Below are 25,573 nucleotides of genomic sequence, written 5' to 3' on the forward strand. Positions count from 1 at the left end.
CTTCAGTTCTCGTCTCCAACTAATGACGTCACATGTTAATCTCTCGCTCGCCGGCGCTAACCTACATCTCTAAGCCTGCGGCATGCAATCTTTAGCACTTGATCGAGATATAGATCACTGATCAACAAAGATCAATCGATCTCAATTCATTTTGCTCAACTGAGTGAAATTCCGTTCTAATCAACGGCAAAACGCTTGTAGGTCATTGATGACTGCTCATTAGAAAGCTTGTCTCGAACTTTTTACCTTCGTAATGATAACAAATCTATATCAAAGGAACCGGTAATTATTTCTCAGGGTAAGAAGGAAATATTTCTTAATAAGAAGTTGAAACTACCGTCAAGGAGATGGGCAATATAGATTCATAGTATTTCCAGTAAATTAATGTAATAAAAAATTTCCCATTTTTTCATCGGTTTTAGTCGGTTTAGACTTTTGCTAAAACTGTTCTCATTTAAAATTTTTTTTTTTTTTGAATTTTTTAAAGTTAACTTTATGATATAAACCTTGAAATGAAGTTTAAATGGAACCCCGTAGTTTACCACTTAATGGTCATTCAACTTACCACATCTGAAGAAAGAGCTACGCTCCGAAAACGTTTTCATTTACTTTGCGTTTAACATTTTACTGGCTTATAAGATATAGATAATATTTCTACAACATGACGTTTAAATGTCAAGAGGGATGATTCATAACTTACCGTATGTATTCTACGTTTTCTTAATGGTTCGTGTTTCTTGTCTTTCTCTTCGAACGGGTTTTCTAAGTAAGGACAAAATGCTCCTACAGTACAATATGTACACATCCAAGGTTCATCTATTTGTAAGGCTTTCGCAGGGATGGACGGGTCGTGACACTTTTGGTGATATCCTAGAAACCAGACAAGCCGGAAAAAAACAAACTTAGTTTCACAATCCAAAGAAACAACAAGAAATACATACCAAATCGATTAAACAAAAATCGATAATTTTTAAATATATGATATTTTTGAAGCTTGGTAATGATTTGTTTTGTCGGAGTCGGTGGGTGTAACAAAAAAAAAAAAAAAACAACTCGAGATTTTGTTGGTTCAGAGTGCTCGTGTACTGTTGGAGGTTTAGTGTTTAGTGTACTCGTTCACTGCTGTATTTAGAAAGCTGGTTCGAACAATAATGTCTCGAGTTCCACTCAAATCAATAGTAACGTATCCGAGCCCTCTACAGCCCTCTAGTTTCGTCGCAACAACAAAGCACGGCAAACAAATGATGGACAGCTAAGAATAGACAGAATGTCATCTTGCAAAGATGTTTTTTGACAAAGACGTGAGCATTTAAAAATGGTCAAATAAGATTCTCTGGTGTTTCAGCCCCTGTCGGTTGTATTTGCTCAAGTGGCAAAGCCCTTTTTTTAATGCCTAAGAGACAGACGGATATATAGAAAGACGAACAATGAGTACTATGGTATAATAAATAAGCACGGCCAGCTTTGGTGAAAATCAACACTTGTGTACAAGCGCAACAACGCGCACGCGCGCGAATAAATAAATAAATAAATAAATAAAAACCTTGATCTCTAGTCTAAACATTAGAATCCTAGATGCTATGCTAATGCAAAATTCTATTAACATCACTATTCTTATGCATAAGAGTGATTAATATTACAGTGCATCGGCTTTTGCAGCTCATCTTGGATTTTCAGAGCTACTTAACATACATTAACTAAATACACTAACCCGAACTTCATATAAAAGCGTGAATTTGGTGCAATGTATCTTACTCTCACATAGAAAGGTTGCTCAGTTGCACTTTGAAAATGAAATACCAAAACAAAAATTGTACATAAGAAATATCAGCTCTACTGATACGATACACATCAGACGACCGACTGTGTTGCATAACGAAGGAAAATATTAAAAATGACGCACTAAAAACAATGAAATTAAAATTCGTTTTTAATTTTTTGACAAATATGTCAAGAATCACCGGGGGGTGGGCTAAAATATACCTAAGGTATACTGTTTTAAAACTCATCATATATATATATAAAGGAAACAAATGGCGAGAAAAACGAAATAAAGGTAAAAAATAAATAGATAGTCTTTTAAATTACGCAGAAAAACTTAGTAAATCTTTAAAATGCGGAAATCGGAAAAAAAGTAATTGGGAATTCGCATTCGCCTTCTTAGGGGTAAATATTTTTTAAAGAATTTTTTTAAAAAAATTTCTATATCCAAATTGAATATGAATCTGTTTACAGGAACAATCGAAATCCTAAGTCTGATATTAATTACCAATGGAAATTTTTTTTTCTAGATTGCTTTTTCGTATTTTCGTTTTTATTTATTTCAGGAATGTTTGTTCTTTTATCTAGCACCGAAGCACGTAAAAGCACGAAGGAGCAAGGATGATATTTTCGACAGCGTTTGGTGTTCTCAAAATAACTGCTTCTGTTCTTTACTCTTCATTAACTATCTCTATGCGTGATTAATAAACTCCAGTGACACCATAACTACCTTTTCTTCTATTTGTATTAAAACAAAATGGCTGTCCCCGACTCGAAGCGGCTAAAAACATGACACATTCTCGAATTAACGATTCTACTAACTAAACTTCAACCTTGGTTGGCAGGGAAACTCTTTCGATGAAGAAGCTATCCACCTAAATAAACCAAGTCCGTGGACTAAGCGAAATCTTCAATTCTACTCACCCTTATGTTAATTTAGATTTTTATAAACATCTCCACTTTTGTCGTTTAAATCGGCATGTCTTGGTTATTTTTCACATTGTGGTAAACTGAAAACATTCTCTGGCGTTTTTGAGTAGAGAAGCAAAGAAATTAAGCGGTTTAGACCGCCTAAATTCTCATTATCGAGCGCCCTCTGAATTTTCTGTAAGTTGATGGTCGCCAACGGAAAGATGAATAGCAATAACGAATGATCTTCTGAGAGCAGCTGAAAAAACAGCTTGGAATCTTTCAGGGCTACATTATTTCGTTCAATTACCGACCATTTGAAAAACAATAGTGGAACAACAACTGGGTAAACACTGCCAATTATTCACCCAGAGAATTGTTTACGGGGAAAGATAGAAGACGACGGAGAGACAAGAATAAAGTGGAGTCCTTAGGAGACTTGTCAAAACGTGAGGAATAGCCGGTAATAACTAGGGAACAATATAAACGCAACTGAACCAATGGAAGTCAGGTGTATTTGAACTCATTGTCAGGTGTAATGGTTCTGATGAGACGAAACTACTAAAAACTCAGGAAATTGTGTATGAACCTCGTTTCCTGATGTCAATCTTGGCAGGACAGAGGCAAAGATCCAATTCAAAAGGAAGGAAACTTCAAACTAAAACACGAAGAGCTCGTTTTCTCCCGCAACTCGCCTTTTAGAAAAACAACCCACCCAAAAATGTCAAATTTTTTAAAGCGACTGAAAAGCGTTAAACTTTTAAACCAAGTAAATAGAATCTAGATTATAATGAAGAAAAAAACTAACCAAGTCAGTAACCGTTTGACCCTTGTTCACTCAGATACACTAGGAATACTTGGGTCGAAAAACAAGGCCACGGACAAGTTTTTAAATTCCTCCAAGTTATACAAGCTGAAAAGTTGTTAAATGTAGAGTCTCATGTGTATATAAGATTAGATTTTTAACCTCTCGTGTTAAGAGTGTTATTTAAGACCTATCAAATGAACAAATTTTGTAAAATGATTTGACAAAAAATGAAGCAAAAGAAGGCGCCAATTCTACTTGGGAAAAGATCTTTTTTTAACTTGTCTTTTCGTTTAAAATTCTTTTCAACCTTCATTAACTATAAGTACAAAAGGAAAAAATTAATTTGGAATTTAAAATGGATTTCCCGAAATCCATAAAGTCTACATTATCAAATTGACTCTGGTAAAATGGAATCAAATTTGAAAAAGTGTATATAGACCAACAATAGGTTTTCCGTTTTCCTCAAAAATCGATTAACTATTGGCGGTTCTTGTGTGTACTATCCTTCTAATGAGCACTTCCTTTGTTTACGGATTTCAAAGAAAAAAGCCCGAATTTTTTACTCTGATTAGGGTCAGACCAAGAAACCGAGAGAGTCGGTGTACATATAATAGCCAACAGAAAGATTTCACCTGCCCTACTTCCGACAGTTGTTCATTTCAATTGTCAAAATAGCTTCCGTTGTCAATATACCTTACCTCCGACGAATTAATATATCAGCGAAAAAGGCATCAACGGAAGACATTAAGAATACAACAATCAGCCTCCAAATGATCTCGAGTTGTGAGCCAAGCATCTTAAAAGGATCAAAATGAGAAAACATCCTGTGGATTATGCATTTAGGGGTCCTTTTTTTTAGTTTTTGGAGTTTGTTTTGAAAGGATATTGAAAAAGAGAAGTCGGCCGACACGTAGTATGTTCTGGATGAATATCGACTCACTTTAGGAAAACTCTTTTTTTTTGTTTTTGTTTTTTTTGTTTTGTAGTTAAAAAACCTTTACTTTGAAGGCTGGATAAAATCTTAAGTAGAAAAAAGACGAACGGCTAAGGATTTAAAATGCAGAACAAAAGAAACTTAAAACAGAAAGAGGGGAAAATGATCAACAAAAGAAAAAAATTCAAAAAGAGTATTACAGTGAGTGCACTTTAACGACGGAAGCTCTCAGGTGAATTAGAAATATTCCAACAGGAAGCAAGCTAAAAGATAAGCCTATATTGTTCTTGTAAAAAGATAAGTCTAGGAAGGAACGAAATGTTATGTTGACTTAAATGTGAGACAGAGGAGGCCGGCTTTGAAAGTATTCAGCTTTCGGCAGTAAGCAACATTAGGGGAGCTTTGAAAGGAAATTTGGAGATAAGTTATCTCTTCCTATTAGAGGCGTTCCAAAACAAGTGTTTGGTGGCAAAGATGGACAAAAGACGCAAACTCAAATACGGCTGAGTGTAATCAGATGAGCCAAGATGTCATAAACGCTAGCGTGCTGTGTCTATACAAGTACAAAAAGAAACAATACTTATGTCGAAAAATGAAGACCATTTGAAAAACCACCCTTGAAAAGGAAAACTTAAAGAACACGAAAATAAATAAGCGCTATAGGGCGCGTCACAGGGGATGCTGCAGACGTCGATGCTGCGCACAGCTCAGTCCAACACATTCCTCGGTAAAATCCAATGCGTTTATCCGAAAATCTGACAAATGATTTTTATAAGCCTTTGACACTGAGACCATTCAAGATTGGTTTGAATGCCGTTTACAGAGGTCGTAAATCGAAGAATAAATAAAGTCAAAAAAAAAAAAAAAAATCATCTGGTGTCCAATCATTAGTAGCGGTTGTAGTATTACATGGAAAATTTCCCGCCAAAACGTACACGAAAGAAAAAAACTGGTATCGAGTGGAGTGTTTCTGCAGGCGCGAGAAATACTGCTGAACACCTGTCGAGGAATATGATATGTTATTCGTCCAACCTGCGAAACAAGGGGTTGCCAATGCATTTTCAATTATTATAAAATAATATTCCAGTTTAACTGGTAAATACTCCTCTCTGCGTAAGTTTTTTTTTTTGTTGAGTCGATTTTGCTTGATACACGGTTTACAGGTGAGCAATGCCGAGAAAGTTCTCTTTCACTGAATTGACTACGAGTCTTCGCATATCGCTAGAAAATCGTATAAAATCTATTAATTGTACTTGAAAAATGAAAAAATTTAAACTTCCAGAGAGAAAAATAACGCGCCTGGGATGTCAATTTGAAGTTTTTTTCAACCCTTTCGCACACAATCGTACTAATAATGACAAGAATGAAGTGAACATTAGTTGAAACTCAATGTCAAAGGGATACTTGGATTCAATTGAAATTATAGTGACTATATTATACGAGAAAAAGTCTAGACTATATATGTAGGAGGAAAAAAAAACGATGAATAATGAATAATACTTATAATGTATTCGCTACCAAAAAGAAACATCAATAAATGGACAGCCGGATTTACCTTCATTTTGCGTTTCGACTCTTCATTTTCCTATCATACAACAGTTATCCAGATTTAAACCACTTGAAAGATGTAGAAAATCAAGTCAAACATAGGACGTTCGCCAATATGGTTTTTCTTTAGCGATTTTGGACGGTCTCTCTTTAGAACCACAAGTGACAAAAATCTCTGGTTGCGCTTCTTTTTTTTTTCCTGTGACGTCAAAGACTTAGACGGGCAAGAAAGCCTTCCAAGTGTTCGATTCATATGTCGCTGAACATCACTATGATAATCAAAGTGTGTCGGTGTAGCCGGATATAGGCTGATGGCTTCTTCTCAAGGCTTTTATTGGTGGATCAATTTCTTTACTTTTATCTCGAGCGCAACACCGTTTGTTTAATACTCAAAAGTCACATTTATTCTCTTAGTACGCGAGCTTAATAGAAGAGCATTGTTTTTGGAATAATTTGATCTCAAAATCAAATAATATATATAAGTTTTGGTAACGAGACTTTCAATATTGGTTGACTGCTTTGTTTGGTATTGAGAGACGAAGAGTTAGATTGATGTTTACACTGCGGTAAGGTTTACAGTACCCAATATCGATATCAAACTGTGGTTTTCTGTATTAAAAGCTTGATTTAAGCAGCTGTCGAGCTATTGGCCACCTCAATCCATGTATATTTGAACCATTTAGTTCAGAGATATACCCGAGGAAACGAGCCAGACATCACAAGCAGTTAATGAGGTATACTCACTTTCCTCTAAACGTCCTTATATTGTGAAGATCACAAAACATAATGATTTTCCCCGCAGAGAAAAAAAATTTGGAAAGCACTAGAAGAATCACTTTATGAACCAAAAACAAGTATTTTTAAGCGTAAATACGAATAAAGTTAATATAGCTCTGTAAAAAAACATGTAAAATTATTTTGCGTATTCATTAAAATGACAACTGGCGGATATAATTATTAGGATGCAGTCTCCACTTTCACACCCTTTTTTCGTATTTCCCTTCAATTTTAAACAATCAACTATGTATATTTTCGGGTTAAATTTGTATTTAACAAACACACTTTAAGTCGGTTCCAATAAATGATTTAATCTTAGAACTTTGTCGTCATGTTTGCCGTTTCAGTTTGTTCATCAATAGGAATTTTCCGTTCACCGAGATTCAAGAAGTGAATTTAATTAGATTTTTGATATTCTGATAATGAAGAATACGCGATAGGATGACGTCATTGCGGTGGAGTGATCACGTGACGTTCATTGTCTAAAAATCGGAAGATGTGCTCACCGCTACAAACTCGTTTGCCAGCGAAAACGCAAACAATATATATTATATTTTTAATTCTTTTAAAGAGATAAAGCTGAAAAGGAGGTTTCGTAGGTAGTCTGACGCCTAATCTTTTGTGAAGTCTGTTGTGATTTAGATAGCAATTGAATTTTGAAAAAAATTTCTCAGAGGTACAACGAACTAACTTTAAACCAATCTATCAATTTAGTAACACCTCACTTCCACTTGTGTGTACTTAGTTGCTATGGCAATTCCATATAGCTTAGCAACCAGCTTTCTGACTTAGTTGTCATGGTTTCGGTGTCTTTAGAGGCTCTTCTTCAGTTTGAAAAAAATTATAGCTTAAGAGCATTGGACAGCAACTTGCCATCGAAAGAAAGAATGCTTAAAAAAACGGTTGTTGGTTGACCTGAGTGACTAAGATCGGCCAAGGCTGCGAAAAGTAACACTGGAGCAACTGGAAACTTGTATCACTTTTGCCTTAAACAGATTAATTAGTATACTACCAAAGAAGAAGAATTATTTATTTATCTGTAATTAATGTAAAAATATCAAATGATCCCAAAATGTCCGATCGAACGGTACATATGTCTTGTCGCTACCCATATAATTGAAATGATTTATATTTAGAATGCAATTAAAAAGCACTAATATCCTACAACAAACAGAATGAATAAACACTAGAGAGATAGCAAAACTTATTTCCGGTTATTTGTGGCAAGATAACTGATTGAATAAATGAAAAGCCAGCCAGTTCGGAAGAAAAAAAATCAAACATTTCTAACCCGTCACAACCTGTTCTCAAAGCTCCTTTGACATTTCATTTTCTATATTGGCTTGTGAATTTACGATTCAGTTTAAGAAAAATTTTGGAATATAAGTAAGTTTCATAATCGCAGAAATATACTTTTTTTTAGACTTCAGTGAGAGCTACGACTATGGCTATAAATATATGTCGGTTAATGCACGCCAAATAGATTGGTTCTACCGGAAGATGCTTTGAGGATAATTTATTGGCACTTTGATTCGAAGGACCAAAGAATACCCCGAGGAGAAATGATAGTTAGAAAAGATAGCTTTAATGAATTAGAAAACTGAAGATAATCTTAATTTTGAAGTGTTATTTGTGTACTTAGGTTCTTCAAGCACTCGGAAAAAACCGAAAGAACAGAGCTTTTTTCCCGTTTTTCTGCGACAAAAGGTGTTCTTGATGATTATTAAAGCTCTAACTCAAAGCCCACACGCACCGCCTTTTATTGTCATACAAAATTTCACTAGTAAATTCATGGTCTTTGTGCTACTACACTTACCGGAAGGAACGACCCCTCATTGGCGTCCTCAAAACCTCCTAAGGACTGAATGCAATGAAACAAATATTCTACTCCCTTGCTTTGGAAATCACAGCTTGATTTTCCACTGGTGTGTTCAAACTAACAGCCCGCTTCGAAGACGTTTCGTAGCGTAGTATCCTCAGATGGCCACTCGCTTCACAACGTAGAGTGATTAGTTGTCATGGCTCCCGGTGTAGCTTCGAAGAATTTGGCGTGTTTTGAATGAGTGTATCTGTCGTAGAGCTCAAAAGCTCTAACGACGAGAAAACTAAATCACCTTTTCAAAACACGAATAAGTAGTCTTGGATTTTTCATTTTTTCCCCCCTGGCTTTCAAACTTGTCTATCAGTTTTAATTGGATTGGGAATGGTAAATCACAATGACGTCATTCTGGGAACACATCAGTAAATCTGATAAATGAAAACGAACGATGCAAGTGTTTCTTAAAGTCTCAATAAAACGTATGATAAGCTTGTACTGCTGGGAAAAGATCTTTTAGGATCCGAATGGCATGACGAATATAGGCGATCCTGCAATGTTTCGTTATAAATTTTCTATTTTTTTTTTTCGAAGTCTGTTCTCGCGATTTTTTGTCTTGCCTTGGGGCGTTTTAGCACACAGTTAGATGTTGGCGATTTGCTGTCATTTCACGACGGAAACTCAAATAGACTTTAAATGATTGAGCTTACATCAAAATAATGCATTAGGAAGCCTCCAGATAAGCTATTTATTGTATTGCAGAATAGTGGAGCAAGAAATTAGACCAAACTAAAATTAAATAAAAAAGGAACGTGCGAGAATTTCAACCCACTCCTAGTAGATCAATTTAACGTTCTCATGCCATTTTAAGTTCCAATTAACGTTACCAGCTGAACCACACACATTAGGAGCTCCGGAAGTGTGAGCATATATCACAGGATTCTTGTATAACACTGTTTTGCGATGTTTGCATGACTTGCCTTATCTTTCCCTCGGGTATAGGTTTGATTTACTTGTGGGTGGTACATTGCGCGGCCTCAAACATGCTATGCGGCTAGAACAGGAGGTTTAATGAACTCTTTGCACCACAAAACCGAGTAGAGCGAAACTGACAATGACGTCATGAATTCTGACGTCAAAATGCTACTTTTTTCCCCGTAAATTTAGTTGTTTTTTCTTCGTCCTATATTTTTCTTTTTTTTTTTGTTGTTGTTGTTTATTTCACTTCCTATCTATTTAATCGCTGACCCTTTTGAAATAAATTCTCAGCGAGTTTCCAAAGCTATTCTTCAATTTTCCTTCCTTTTTTTCTTTCTTCCTTTCTTTCTTTCTTTTTCTTTTTAATTTAATTCGTTCAATCTTTTCAGTCTCCGTTTCTTTTCCTTTTCAATCTTTTTCTTCGAATTAACGAAAAAAGTTATTAAAAAATTTCAAATATTTCACTGTTCTGAAGCACCAGATAGGTGGGCTTGGTGCTCAACTAACAAATATTTACCAAAACATCGATCGAAAAATAAAAAACATCTAATTCCTCTTGAAACAATAATGGATAATAACTGATAATTAACTCAATTTTTGTATTAAAATTGTTAAAAAATTTCAAATTTTTATCTCTTTCAAGGCCTCTCTCTGTGCGAGTCATCTTTTTTTTTCTATGATATTCCACAGCCTATAGTTAAGTATTTTCAAAAAGAGATGCGTAAACCACATTTTTTCTCCCCGCGTAAAGTTGCTACTCATGCTTTTTAGCGGTCGCGTTCTTTGATTGACAAGTGCAGCTTTGTTCAGCTGTTTTTCTAAATAAATTGGAATTTCTTGTGCTGTAGCCTTTACTATGTTTGTCAATAGATCGCAGAAGCTCAACAAAGATGAAAAAACCGTCAAAGTTCGCGAAAGTTAGCTGAACAAACTTTACCATCACTGGGGCCACAGACCGCTTTTCAAATAAAATAGAAAACGATTGAAAAGCTGGAAAACCGTATTCATATTTACTTAATTTATTCTTTGATTTTTTTCTTTTATGCTCTATTTTCTAGAACACTTTTTTTTCTATTATATGAAAAAAATAATTATAAAAAAAAGTTTTTGGTCAAAGGTGATGCAAAGAAACTTGACAAACACAACGCAAGTCACTAAAAGACGCTCTCTTTTATCCTTTATTTCTTTCACTTTTTTGTTGCTGTTTTTAAGTTTTAAGTCGATAATGCGGTTACCATGCGAGTTGTAAAAGTCTCTTTTTAATCTTACTCTTGATTTTACTAATTACTTTCAATTTTCCTTGTGATGACATTAAGCTTAAGATCTTGGTAAGTCGCCTAGCAACGCCTCAAATCTGGCTGACAATGCTCCGTATAGCATGTCTGTGTTCTGCATTTAAAACCAAGTCTAAAATGTTGCGTTGGTCGTCAGGTTGCATCTTTGATTTTAATATTATACAATGTATATATAACCTGGTGAAAACTGGTTTGCATCGGTTTCCTTGATCCACCTTCCCGGCCAATCAATATTGAAAGACGTTATCCAAATATATAACCTGCAATGGTAATCTTTATCAAAATATACCTATTCTTTGAATCGAGTTAGAGGCTTATCCATACAACACTCAGCTAGCTTATTATTAATAAATGTCTTCATTCATGTCTTTTTTCAAGTAGCTTAAATATGAATGGCGTTGGTTCAAAAATTAGGCTAAAGGGCCTGAAACCATCTGCACGAGATTTTTTCCCCCTGATATTAGAACCATTAGACTCAAGGTATTTCTTCTTGCCAAATTTGAACCAAAAACCATATTAAACAAGTACAAAATATATATATATTATTTCGGAGTAGTCGGGTCAGTGATATTTCCCAATGTAGGAAATATATATATATATGAAGCTCGCAAGCTGGTGCTTTTAGAATTCTAGCAATTCTAGCAAAGTCTTACTGAATTATTAACGACATCAGTAAAATTTTAATACAAAATGATTGAAACTGAGATAAAAGATTCGCTCTCGGTAAATGACAGGGCAGGTGTGTCCAGCCGTAAGTAACAACAACAGGGATGAAGAGCCTCACTGGGTGTCAACCACTGAAATAAGACAAAATCCTTATTGAAATAGCAAAACAATTCGCAATTACAGCTCAGGGAAAGGACTCGAAAGCAAAATCTCCCGTCGAGGCCCATCAATGGATAAAGCGTATTTTCATTTTTGTAGTAACATGAAGCAAAAGATTTCGAGCGCTCAAACACTTTCAGCTCTAGGACTCGGCGTTGAAATGAAATATTTCTTAGTTTGAAACAGCTCCAACCCGAGAGGGGATTTCGATCGAGAGCATGGTTGCAGGATGCAAACACTAATAAATAATTCTTAGCCATTCACAGCTTGGCTCTGGAGTACGGTGCTAAAATTTCTAGCTGTATAAGATACTTATACGATTAATCAAGTTAACTACGGGGAGTCGTAAACTCAAAAAAAACTAAATCGAAATTTGGTCGCTGGGTTGTGCTTAGTGAACTAGGGGTAAATACGATTATATATCAACGCGCAACGACAAACCAAGAAGGAACCTTTATTCAAAATAAACAGCCGCTAGATTTGAGTATCATTCAACTTGATATACAAACGGATGTTAACAAACTATAAGTTAACACTATGGAAACTGATTATAAGTAAGTAGACCGCTGATTTGACGGCTTTAGAGTGGGAACTATATTATGACTTTGCACTCGTACAGGCAACAAATAAAACACGCATGTGTATATAGACGCAGAATGCCGAAATTTCACGCCTTTAGCAAAACGGGATGCATTTTAAATGGCTAGAGCGAGCACGCATGACCTCTGACTCAATCTTGCCTTCCAACTTTCTCTTTCGGCAACTTATACATCACCAAGGAAGTAGCGCTTTCGAAGGAAATTAAAATTAGAAAAAATCACGATTTTTTCTTTCTCGGCTTGTTGTTATGAATCATTTCTTTTGTCGTTCAGCTCTTCGAAACTAAAAGCAACGTGGATCATAAATACTAGTAATTATTAGTTTGTATTCACTCCTAGAAAAAAAGATTTAGATTTAAACTAGGTATAAACGAACTAGTAAGCTAACCTAACTTTGACGTCACTAATCAACCTGTAGTGGTCTTGTATTTATTATTCTCATATTAATACAACTCATTTCCCGTTGTCAGAGAATACGGTCATAATAACGAATGTAATGAGTAGCGATGTTCTCTCTTTGGCCTCCTAAATAACGTGCGTGTCGAAAAGTCTTCGAAAAGTCACTCAGTTTACAGGTTTACCTTAAGTAAGCTTGTTTTTCTGTAATCTCAAAAATATTTTTGTAAAAAAAAGTGTACCACTGTTGACGTCAATATTATTATTTTTTTAATCACTATCAATATTGTTTTGGAAACCGACCTATGCATAAATGACGAATCGCTGTATCTTTTTTATCGACTGTAAGGCTATTTTGAAACTTTATCTGATCTATATCTTAAATTGCTTTCTCTGGCAAAATATTTATAAGTCCGAAGAATACAAAGTGCGAACCGCGTGTTTCACTTGTCTCTCTTGACTTTATGTTCCTGATTGTATTACTCTTACGTACGTAGCGACTCATCAAAGGAATAACACATTTAAGGGCTCTGCAAACTTGATATATATTTTATGCCTTAAACATCAGGCAATGGTTTACCGAATTTCTAAGAGCAGTGTGAACACATGGCCCCGGCCGAGTTGACTGTTTTTGAGAGTATTGAATGTGTTAAGACCAAACGCTAAATATTATAGATGAGATAGTCTGAGGTGAGACCCCGATTCGTGGATTCCAAGGTTTTGTTTTTCTTTGTGGGAATATAATTTTTCTTGCCTCGTACACGTAGTCGTTATCTGCGAACTGGTCCCCGAGGTCGAACAACAGAATCTCTATGACAGGTGGATTCTGTGAAAGTCTTACGCCGCGCGATTCTACAATGGTATTCTTTCATCAACGATCGACAGACACATGTATATATCAGCGAGCTTTCTTTCCCGGCTCCGTTATCACGACCGGCCGTATTCCGTTTCATTACAAAGCTGATACAAAAATAAAAGTAGAAAGTAGTGATTTAACTTACCTATTCCACACTTGTCACACAAAACGATTTCATTCGGCTGCGCTGAAGAACCGTCTTTGCAAATGATGCACACAATTTCAGCGGTAGTTTCTGTTACTAAAGAGAGAAAAGACAGGTCATGATTTACAAGAAATTCCGCCTGAGCCTCAAGGACATCCATAAAATCATCTCGGCTCCTTCTAGTTGAGCCAATTCCTAATCCAAAGCTGGGTTCGTATTCCACAACCAGACAGACATCGCGCTACGACCCGACCGGATTCAGGCAAATATGAATTTCCCGGTGGAGGAAACAGAATTGTATAAAGAAATTATAAAGATGAGAAATTAAAGACAAACCACTGTGAATCTTGGAAAACGGGCATTCCTCGACTGAATTATCGTCAAAGATAAGATGGCAGTAAGATTTAGCACTGTCGATTTTCTGAATTTTAGCGTAGAACAATTTATCTTCCCACTCGGCTAATACCACATCTCCGACATCAAATTTGAAATCATCCATTCCTCGTTTCCATTGAGCTTAAAAATCGACGAGCGACAACTCGATGTGTCTGCCCTCAATCTATCTATTCTTGACAACTTGATCAGTATCCGGCGGATAGAAGAGAGAAAGGCTCAACGGCTTGAGACGAGCGTTTGTCCGTGAGATCTCCCGTCCTTGACTCAGTCAGTTGTGAACTACGATAGCCTCGACTCGGTGCCAACACAGATGACGTCCTAAAGACTCTAAACTCATTTGAAACCAACAGTTTTTTCCGCGTTCGCTTTCAGTTTCTTCGACTCGAAAATCACGCCAGTTTTCCATCGAGGGAATATCCCCATGGTTTAAGCATACTCACCAGTTTAAAACCACAAAAATACTTCCAAATTTGAGCAATTTGGTTTCTAGGATGCAGTTTCCGCTCGCATAACTTCAATTAATAATGAAAAATTTCCCGCTATCTATTTTTCTTTTACGCTTATGTTCTGTCTATTGTTATGTAAAGTCGAACAGCTTGCACCTGTATGGACAAGAGTCTGACTTTGTATAAAACTCTGTCTTTTTGGTAACTTATCACATATCCAGCAATTCTGATGGACTCGCATGTGTGTGTGTACGTCTGATCTCAATGTTCGACTGCAGCTGATAACACAAACCTCCACTCCTCCGACAAAATTAATCCTCATTATTTGAGTTAGAAATTACTTTCACTAGAATGAAAGTCGCGAAAATTTCCATTAAGAGATATACAAAAAAAGATGATGTGATTCGAAATAGCTTACTTTATAAATGAGGTACCGTCGCTTGCTTTGCCGAGTTCGCCTGACCGCGTTCTTCAAATTAGTTAGCTGGCTTTGTGTTGTCGTTTCCTTCGGCTCAATTTTCTCTAGGATTTCAAACACACATTAAACCATCAATTTAGGTTGGCCGACTGAATTAGTCCAGCTAACATCTGCTCAATTGTTTACGAGTTTTTTTGGGAAAATCTTCTCTTCCGGAGCACGTGCCCAACTCTCGAGTGAAGAGCCTTCCGGGGAAGATCTTTTTGATATCTCTTAAGCTTTTTTCTCGTTTTGACATGACCGTTGTTTCTGGTTATGACAGGAACCATCATTCACCAACAACAGAAAAAAATAACCATTTTTAATGCAACAAGCGCGGAAATTATTTTTCCTGGGTGTTAAATTTCACTGTGAAGAATAAAAAAATTATTATTTTTGGCGCCCCTGAAAAAAACCTAGGGACTCGAATTTATTTTTTCGCGCTGTTCATATCCGCCTTGAAGCACTTTATTCTAAGCGCCTACGACGTCCTTTCATAAAGTTATTGATGAAGTATTTATTTTGAATTGAGGCAGGTGCGTTCTCCCATCAAATCCTTCTTATACTTTGCCAGCTGTCTCCAAACACCCATCCTCCAGTCACGTGACCCCTAAACGCGCGACCTAGGATATAGATACCGTCGTGAGGAATCTAGGAATGATTCTGTATACCTGGATCGAACTTTTGGTAGGGAATTTCACCGCAAATGACAGATATTTGAATCTCTTGAGAGACATAAAAGATAGGCGCGCGGCAGTTTTCAATTAGAATGCATGGAAAAGATAAAACACAGTGTTATTAGCGTAACGCAGAATAGATAAATTGGATATTACATATAATTACTTCTGAGCTTTCAAAACAAAACAAAAAAAATAGTCTATCACACAGGTGTTTCAGGCTTTGGGGTGAAAGAAAAAAATATAACATCCGGAAAATTTCGGGATTTGGTATATAAGGACTAGATGGCTAAAAAGATTGACCAGTTCCGTCGTCCAATCTTCAAAATTGATCAAACCTCCAGATTTCTATGAATTTTTCAATCAGGCTTTTTTTTCCCATAAATATTTTGCCGAATATTTTTTTTACTGTCTCGTTGACTAACATAGGAAATATTGCTCCGCAAGGCTAAACCGTATTTATTTATACACTTTATATCTAAATAACAGACACAGGGAATAGTCTTAGAGGCTCGCTAATTAGAAATGGTGAGTGTAATTGAATGGAGGAGAAACAGATTACAGTTTACTTCCTGTCTTCTCTATAATCATCTTGGTTTTGGAGAATGGGATCGGAAATGGCCTTAGCCGAATCAATATGTCTCTTAGCTCCTTTTTGTTCGCTTTAAGAAGGAAAAACAACCTAATAGGGATACCCGGCAGCAATGATGAAATAGCTGGACACTTTTTAACGAGCTATAAAAACTTCCACTCTCAGTTTTGCGTCGTTAAGTCTTAGTTGCCCAAGTTAGTTCGCTAATACTTAAATTGACATCTTGTTAGGATCAAGCTCCTAATGAACTCGACAATCCTCCTCGATTGAAGACATTGTATTAGACTCTTAGACGTGTGTGTTTGTAGAGACGACAAAAAAAAAACCCTCTTTGTAGTGCATTATATTCATCATTGCACGTGCGAATACAATATCGAGTTCTTGCGCACTCTCGCACCAATTCTAGAAACACCTAACTTTCTCTTTTCCTTTGTAGCGAACACCATTTTCCATTGGCAAGTTGTTAAAATTATCAATAATTTTCAAAAGGTCGTTTGAAGGTTGTAAAGTCCTTTTGTCCTGCTGTTTAAATAAAACTAAGTCACCTTGCAAGATGGCTGTCATTAAGTTTCTCAAGACATCCAACTTAGTATTCAAACTATTGTTCATATTTCCATTTATCGTAGATGGTAAACCAACCTTCAAAGCGGTTGAAAACTAACAGTATTTGAACATACATTCATCAGCTGGCTCTGTGAGTTGAAACAGCTTGATATCTATAAACATTTCTTCCATAATGGATAAAGAACGCGCGAGCTGCTAATTTGTTGTTCAAAACAAAACAAAAACAAGAAAAGGACGGAGAAAAAACCAACCCACACTCCATCTTTTGATGTGGCATTTCTTCTTTTGTTATACACTAGTATTTGATATTGTTATTTTTTGTTTGTTTAAAGGCCTTTTGGTCGTGCCGTAAGTAAGTCAGTCGTGACATAATTGCCCATTGTTGGAACTTAAATACAAATACACCTAACATTACAATAATCCCGTCCGAGTCAAAGCCTTCACATGACAAAGTAAGTTCTCTAGACGGTCTGTCGCTCGGCTAAACCGTTAAATACCCCTATTGTCCGGGCTAAAGAATGCCAAGGCGGTGTATACGGAAAAAATGGGTGTAAGAATTAAAAAATCAAATAAAAATAGATAAACAAATTTATTATATCAAATGATGAGTCGTCACATTTAAACTGTTAAGTAACTTGTTAAGAAGAATATTCGGACATTTTAGTTAATACATTACTCTAAATGTTATTATCAGAATCAAAGTCATAACATTTGCTTCCTAATAAGAGTTACTTAAATTGTTGATTTAATAAATGAATTTTAAAAAAACTTTAAACTCTGTCTTTTTATTTAGTTTCTAGCTCCTTCTATCTTTTCCCCCCCTTTATTTGCCTTGCTTTTTTCTCTATCTCTTTTTCTTTTTCTCTCTCTCTCTCTCTCTCTCTTTTTCTTTCTTTCTTTCTTTCTTTCTTCCTTTCTTCCTTCCTTCCTTCCTTTCTTTCTTTCTTCCTTCCTTTCTTTCCTTCTTCCTTTCTTTTCTTTTCTTTTTCATTCTCTCTACAAATCTTAAGTCAAAAGTTAATGATTTAATGCGATTTGGCTGTCAACATAATGCATTCATTTTCAGTCTATAATCCTTAAAACGAAAACAAATATATACAAAACTATTTCCCAATGCACAATACAGAAAGATAACAACTGAAAACAAAATACCTTAACGGGATTATGACGACTAGAATCTTGATGGAGAGTCATTCACTGATCTTTTCACTTTCATATCTTATCACTATCCTTCACAATTCAATCCCAAAGCCATTTCACAAGAGCAATTTCACTTTTGGTACGCACGGCAGCTCGACATTTTGTTGCAACTGTCTTATCACATCAAATAAGTTCTTCTAATACCTATTGCTTTTCAAAAATATTTAATTCATTCAACTTTGCTTAATTTCAATGATTCCACTATCAATTAAGCAAAAAGTACTCGTACTTCTGGCAGTTTTAGTACAGTTGTGCACATATTTACAGTAATCATCCGATAAGCCATCAATGTTCAGTGGGTATGCCAGTCAGTCCGACGCTGCCTTCGATGTAGTTAAGGAAAACACTGACACCTTGACACCATTATTGTTTTTAGTCATTTAAAAACCTCTTTGATTAACAGTTCTATATTCAAGGTAAAAGTAGATATCGTAGAGCTATCGTACTGTGAAAAAGCATTAAAGACAATCGGTAGGAAACTAGTTTAAGCCTAAAGTCTCGCGCTAATCAACACATGTGCAATCAACAGACAGCTGTGCACAAGCTTGACAAACAATCAAAAAAAAAAAAATCCTGTAAAACGGTGTTTTATATATTTTCAAACACTTTGATCTTTTCTTTCCCTTTTTTTCTATATCAAGAAAGTTAAGTTTAGTTAATTCACTAAAGTGATTTGTTAAAAAAAAAAAAAACTCTGACGGAAAAAAGTTGCTACAATCTCGTTTTGCAAGTTGTCTCCGATCTTGTGATTTACTGCAGCTTTGCCTGCCGTCTTGGTGTCTTCTTGGGGATATTTAAAATCGAGATCCTTTTTGATTAAAACGACCCCCCTCTGAGCTAACAGAACACTCGCTCAGCTCGGGCAGCCATAAAAATGATATGGAGATGAAGTCTTCTTAAAACATTTGAAATCAAATTGCTAATGACGGAAGCAAACCAGATAATTTGGGTAGAAACGTAGGAAACATAAGACTCTAAGACCGGTGAAAACTCGTCAGTTCTTCCGACGAACTAATGGCCCAGATGGAACTGAGTCAGACTGCTACCGGCAGGGGACGGATACACCCCCAAGGCAATGTAATAAGACTCGAGCTAAGTGTAAAGGGTTTCCCCATAACCGGGAAGACTCTTGCTGGTATTAATTTAATTCGTGGTTTGTGGATGAAAGCAACCGGAATTCGAATTTCTAATGCTTGCACCTGTCTTGAACTAGTGTCTAAAGCACTTTCCTATCGCATCCCGCTCGCACGAGAATAGCTTATTTGAGTGCCCCAAGCTGAGCTGATGACGTAATTACTTCAAACGTAGTGATTGCTTCTAAATATGCATTCCATATTTGGCGCTCTCTTTGACACTAACCAACATTTTCAATGACAACTAAGAACAGCAATTTTAAAGGGAAAATAAAGGCTTCTTGCGTCTTGACATAATTTTCGTGGGTTGATCGTAACGGTGTTAGCCCGGTATAACGACAAATAGCGTCACCTCCAGTTAGTTACCTATCCTAAGTGATATAAATACATAAACTACCCACTATATACATCAAGTTTATTTATTTATTTATTTATTTGTCTAGATTTATTTATTTCATATTTTTATTTTTAATGAGTGTTTATTCTTATCATTTTGGCGATCTCGCGAAAAAACATTTTCGGCGTTTTTACTTACTTGGAAGTGAATCAAATTGACGTGAAATTTAAAACTAATTTTCCCTTTTTTTGCATTTCAATTCCTACCTTTTTATTTTATTTTCCCCCTCTATATTTCGAATATAAAATATCGTTTTTTTGTGGCGAAAACAGGAAAAATTATGGCGGCTTTCAGTCGGGGAAAATTGAGCGAGAAAACTAATAGTTTTAGAGGAAGCCAATTCAGTGGCACATCATGCTGCGAAATGCATTAGCTCTAGAAACTGTTTTCATCTCAGACCCTAAATACACTGTCAAAGCCGACTCTATTTGAATTCATTGAAAAGAAAACTGCAAATTCTACGACACCCTCCAGGTACTAAGGCAAATTGAAAGAAATCGAAAAGAATTCGCTGGCACACATTTCCAAGAAGTTCCTTGGATACCAAAATTTCTCAAAAGGAATTTCTTCAACACGTGTTTTCACACTTCAAATATAATTGGTTTATATTAGTGCCCGCACCATGTTTAGCGAGCTCTAGTTCGCTATTCTTCTATATGTCTTTACAAACGCATTCACTGACACACACACACACAGACATATAAATATATGGGCGATAGTATTTTCTCGCATTCCTAAGAAACGTATGACAGACTAAATTATGTATGAATGAATAAATAATGCACGATATACAAACACCAAAACACATGCCACCAGAGCTTAAAATATTCTACGAAAAAACATCGAAAACAATGGCGCACAGGTACCTCAATTTCGGAAAACTTGAACTCAATGTCTTCAAAAGCCTCAGGTTTGGTTCCCTCGTCTAGACGTGGGGAGAGTTTTCGTGTTTTTAGCCAAAATGTTATTCCGCCAAAGCCCTTTGGTTCTCACCTGCCAGAGTATTGTCCGATTAGATATCAATAATCAATAGACTACGAACAAATAATACTGGTTATTCATGAGAGGTCGAGTATTATTATAGGAGTTAATTAGTCGACTAAGGTCCTCAAACCTGCCGATAGCACACTGCATCGCTAAAGGCAAACCATTGTATAAATAATGCTTTTTTTTCCAACAAAAAAATTCGAACTCAAATCGACCTGATATAAATGTTGTCAGCATAGTTGAAGAAATATCAGTAGCAAGGTACCGATTTTGGCATAGAATCTTGAATCCTGTATTTTTTCTAACTTCTTTCTTAATTTTTGTTAACTCCTTTTTGGTTTTCTATCTAGCGATGTTGTGAACTTTATTAAACCGTGTGTGGCAACGCTTGCGTAGAGAGCTATAGAAAAAAATTCACAAGTTTGTGTTAAAAAGTTACATACAATTGTTTCACCTGTCCTTTATATACTAAGCAGAATGAATTAAATCAACTGTGGTGATAAGGAGACGCGAGAAGCTAACTACCGTGGACAAATGCGTCAGTGGCGAAGTAGTGCGAATTCGGAAAAATGGCGAGTAGAATTTAATAGTGTCTTTCGGTGAAACGTTTGGATAAGTAAGAAAGGAAAGAAAGAAAGAAAGAAAAGAAGGAAAGAAAGAAAGAAAGAAAGAAAGAAAGGAAGGAAAAGGAAAAGAAAGAAAGAAAGAAAGAGAGAGAGAGAGAGAAAGGAAGAAAGAAAGAAAGAGAGAAAGAAAGGAAGAAAGAAAGAAAGAATGAAAGTTATTAAGTCTAATCTTCACTAGTTCCTTCTAGATTTCGATCCAAAACAAGTCAAGAGTTGGTTCAGGAAAAAAAATATTACAAAACTTAAGAGTAATCATATGAACATCAATGATTATAGCTCATAGTAATTTAACTTATATCTGAAAGATAAGGACTTGAAAAAAATTATTTTAATTAAGATGGTTCTTAAAATATGAGCTCGCGAATGGCATTGAACTAAGAAAACTTAAAAAAATAAAAAACATAAAAAATAAAAAATAAAATAAAAACAGGAAAAAAAAGAGTATATCTTTCTGTGGTAGACATATATAAGAAACCGCTTCTTTAAGAGTAATATTGGTCTTAATAAGTCGAATATACAGCTATTTCAAAAAAATGTTGAATATAATGAGTTGCGACTCACGTCATTGTGGCAGATGATAACAACAGTCTTTTGGAAGCCAAGTTCAAGTTACACGTACATGCTTTAGATAATGTATCCAAGATGTTCTATTTCATATAAGTACAGAACGGTTTTGTTTACATTTTAGCTTAATTCTAAACCTGCGATGTGCTGTTCAGTGTTTACAGGGGGGCGTCAGGATCCCGAATCACGTGCTTTTTCCCGCCGAAATCCCGAATCCCGCGATATTTTGCCATCGATGACCAAATTCAACACATTCAAGTGCGTTTGAATTTTTATTTTATTTATTATTGTTTTCAAGTTTTCCCCGAAAATCAGAAAGCAAAATCCCGCATCCCGGACATTGAATTCGGTAATTCCCGAGCCACGCGGGCCGATGCGCGCCAATATCCCGAATCACGTAAGATTTCCCGGTTTCCCGGCTCCCGCTCTATATTTTATCCGCAGCATTCGACATTTTTTTGAAATAATTCAGTACAAATTCGTTCTGAAGTGACTGGTTCGATCGTTATGCCGAAAGGGTCCTGGCTTTTCTTCCGCCGGTAGATCTTTTCCTAAGATAAAATAATCCTTTTACGAAAAATAGGAAATACTCCCTCGTAATCAAACATGGTAATCGATTCTCTTAAGGCTTAATGTATAACTAAATGATCTCAAAAATTGTTTGTGTTTTTTGGAATCGAATGATAACCAATAAAATCCTCTGTCAAGTAAAGAGTTTATTTTCTCCCGAATGAATAGTGACGACTGACATGAAATAATATATTGTAATCGGATATTTTTGAGCATTTTCATTCGGTTTAATCTAATGATTTCCATTTTTTACTTGAGTTCACTTGGCTTGCGTTCCTTTGTTTGGTTCACAATTTATTTGTCTCGTTTCTGTCTGTCTGTCCGTCTGTCTGTCTGACCGTCTGTCTGTCTGTCTGACCGTCTGTCTGTCTGTCTGACCGTCTGTCTGTCTGTCCGTCTGTCTGTCCGTCTGTCTGACGGTCTGTCTGTCTGACGGTCTGTCTGTCTGACGGTCTGTCTGTCTGACGGTCTGTTTATCTGACCGTCTGTCTGTCTGATGGTTTGTCTGTCTGATGGTCTGTCTGTCTGACGGTCTGTCTGTCGATCTGACCGTCTGTCTGTCTGTCTGTCTGCTTCCTTTTAAAAATATGTTGTTCCTTTTAAAAGTTTGCTTTTGTCACTGTTATTAAACATAGCAAGGAAAAAATGTTTTATTTGTTTCACTATAAAGTAATTTAAAAAGAAAAAAATCCGTTGCACTTATTTGCAAAGCAGGCTGTGCTTAGATGGCATCAGCAGAGTGCAATGTTTATTAATAAACCACAGTTCTAGACCAATTAGAGCGCGCGTATCAAAGTGCTTATGACATATTTCCAAGATGGCGTCTATTTTGTCCCTTAAGACAGTCCCACAATGGTTTTGGTACAAAACCAGAGCAAATCTAAAGTCACAGATATATTTTCCATGCTTTTAGAAGTGTTTGATTTCTTTGTGGATGATATTTTGTGTTTTTGACAGTTTCCCCGGATGTCTTCAAATCACTTTGCACAGCCAGCCATTCATAGAGGGTGTACGAAGGGTGGATAGCACTATCCAATGGATAAGTCCTTATCCAGTTGATAAGTCGATGCTGTTATCCAATAAATTGATCCCATGGGTAAGACTTATACTCCGGATAGCGCTATCCACCCTTCGTTTAACTGGTACCATAACTTATGAAACCTCAGATATAATATAAGAAACTAAATAAGTAAACAAAGATTTTGTAGTACCTTGGTAAGAGGATCATTGAAAACCACTGCATTATCCAAGATTTTATCACGACTAACAACGTTGACCTGCCGAAAATGGAATATGTATTTGTTAATACCATAGCAACAAGAATAAGCAAATATGATAACTATCACACCTAACAACAACAAAAAACAACGACGACAACAACAACAATAACAACAGCAAAAGCGATAATAACTATAATAATAATAAACCGTCGGATAGCGCTATCCATCCTTCGTACAACCGTACCCAGTAAAAATAAATTTTGTAAGCTGGCCTACCGACTAAGTACTGTTATGTCGTTGTCATGGTTACAAAATTCAAAACGATGACTTTTTGCTAATCAGCTCCAAAGCTAGCCTCCTTTGCAGCCGTTCTTAGGGTCGTCACGCAAAAAAAACGAGAAACGTTGCGTGACGACCCTAAGAACGGCTGCGAAGGCTACTCCAAAGCCGGCATAAAAACGACTTCTTCCGACGCTTAATTACACACACTGCCCTAAATTCCCCTCTCTCACCGAGTCCAAATTTTGAATGTCATGATGGACAATTAGTGAAGGTTAATGAATCTTAAAGTAAGGAAACATGAGAATTTTTTCTCCAAAATTACATGTTCTCAACACTCCTGCGTCATAGCATAATAAGCGGTCAACTTTGTTTTCGCCTTCTTTTCACTTTATAGCTATATTTCTGTGTACTAGATTTGGATGTCTTTTAGATTTAGTCTATTTGGTCCGAAAATTATTTTTTCTTTACAGAAAGTAAAAAAGAGATCATGAATGTAAAAAGGAAAGATAGAAGGGTGTGGGGAGGGGACTGACGAAGAAGAAAGAAAGAAAAGAGGATGGCTGAATAGATAGAGCGAGTGAAGGATTGAATGTTTTTAGCCTTTTCGTTTTTATTCAAGCCTTTTGAGCATTGGTCTAAGAAGCTTCTTCATATTAGTGAAATTTGATTTTCAGTTTTGTTTTACCAGAAGTCTATCAAATCTTTCTCGCGTATAAAATACCCATAATTCTACGTCTCCAAATGATACGGTCATTTTTCAACCACTTAACATTAAGTGGGGGAGGGGAGGGTAAAATCACTAGAAATGTCTTTTTCTGTAAATTGCACCGGAACCCTAAAACAATCTCTTGGTTTATAGTAAACCATTGCACGACTAACTCACAGATCGAACCCTAAAACAACCTCTGGGCTGATCTAAGTGAGGGCACGGCTAACTCACAGATTGAATCCCGATACAACCCCTGGGCTGACTCTAAGTCAGGACGACACGGCTAACTCACAGATCGAACCCTGAAACAACCTCTGGGTTGACTCTAAGTCAGGACGACACGGCTAACTCACAGATCGAACCCTGAAACAACCTCTGGGTTGACTCTAAGTCAGGGCCGGCTAACTCACAGATCGAACCCTGAAACAACCTCTGGGCTGACTCTAAGTCAGGGCCGGCTAACTCACAGATCGAATCCTGAAACAACCTCTGGGCTGACTCTAAGTCAGGGCCGGCTAACTCACAGATCGAACCCTGAAACGAACCTCTGGGCTGATCTAAGTCAGGACGACACGGCTAACTCACAGATCGAACCCTGAAACAATTGAACCTCTGGGTTGACTCTACTCTAAGTGAGGGCACGGCTAACTCAAAAGATATCGAATTGCAATCAGTTTAGCGTGTTAGCTTTCGTGAAGGGAAAGTCCAGAGAAAAAGGTACAGGCAACGAAAATGAAAAAAAAAACTACCTCGTGTTTCCGTTACGCCCCTAGCTTTTTTCATCAAATACGAGCAGCCTTTTCCTTCCTTTCTTTGACCGTGTTGACCGAGTTCCTAGGCAACAGGACTAACATTGCATCGAAATACTCTTTATATTCATTTTCCATCCCTTCCTGAAAGTTGATTTTCTCAGTTATAGTAATGTTTTCAGTGTCTAAGAATGGAAACGAACCGCTCGGCTATTTCCAAGCCGCTGCCTATTTCTTTATTCATGCTCTTATTGGTTCGTAAGTACATGAAGAGCGCTAGCGGTTTTTCCAAAGTCGGTTGGATTTTTTTTTTTGCTCGAATCTGGCGCGTTTCCATGCGAACCCAACTTCAAAGTT

The 25,573-nt window shown here is 36.4% G+C and overlaps 1 protein-coding gene across 5 annotated transcripts in view; it reads right to left on the bottom strand.

Moving 5' to 3' along the window:
- The window catches only part of LOC116290474 (uncharacterized), a 34,647-nt gene that overhangs the window by 8,715 nt on the left and 359 nt on the right, over positions 1 to 25,573 (bottom strand). The window contains exons 2-5 of one of the 5 annotated variants that reach the window (XM_089032262.1): positions 23,468 to 23,533; positions 14,908 to 15,011; positions 13,648 to 13,743; positions 701 to 870 (exon numbers count right to left, since the gene is read on the bottom strand). In XM_089032262.1, the coding sequence (XP_088888388.1) occupies positions 701 to 805 (105 nt within the window). In that variant the 5' untranslated portion in view covers positions 806 to 870; positions 13,648 to 13,743; positions 14,908 to 15,011; positions 23,468 to 23,533. Of the gene's footprint in view, positions 1 to 700; positions 871 to 2,685; positions 3,050 to 8,553; positions 8,849 to 13,647; positions 13,744 to 13,983; positions 14,336 to 14,907; positions 15,012 to 23,467; positions 23,534 to 25,573 lie in introns of those variants that run through there. The other 4 variants (XM_031697509.2, XM_031697508.2, XM_031697511.2 and 1 more) reach the window with 4 other exon arrangements.

Source organism: Actinia tenebrosa, unplaced genomic scaffold (genome assembly GCF_029948245.1).
Source record: "Actinia tenebrosa isolate PJP-AT-01 unplaced genomic scaffold, QUT_ActTen_1.0 PGA_scaffold1__47_contigs__length_23844297, whole genome shotgun sequence".
Lineage (NCBI taxonomy): Eukaryota > Metazoa > Cnidaria > Anthozoa > Actiniaria > Actiniidae > Actinia > Actinia tenebrosa.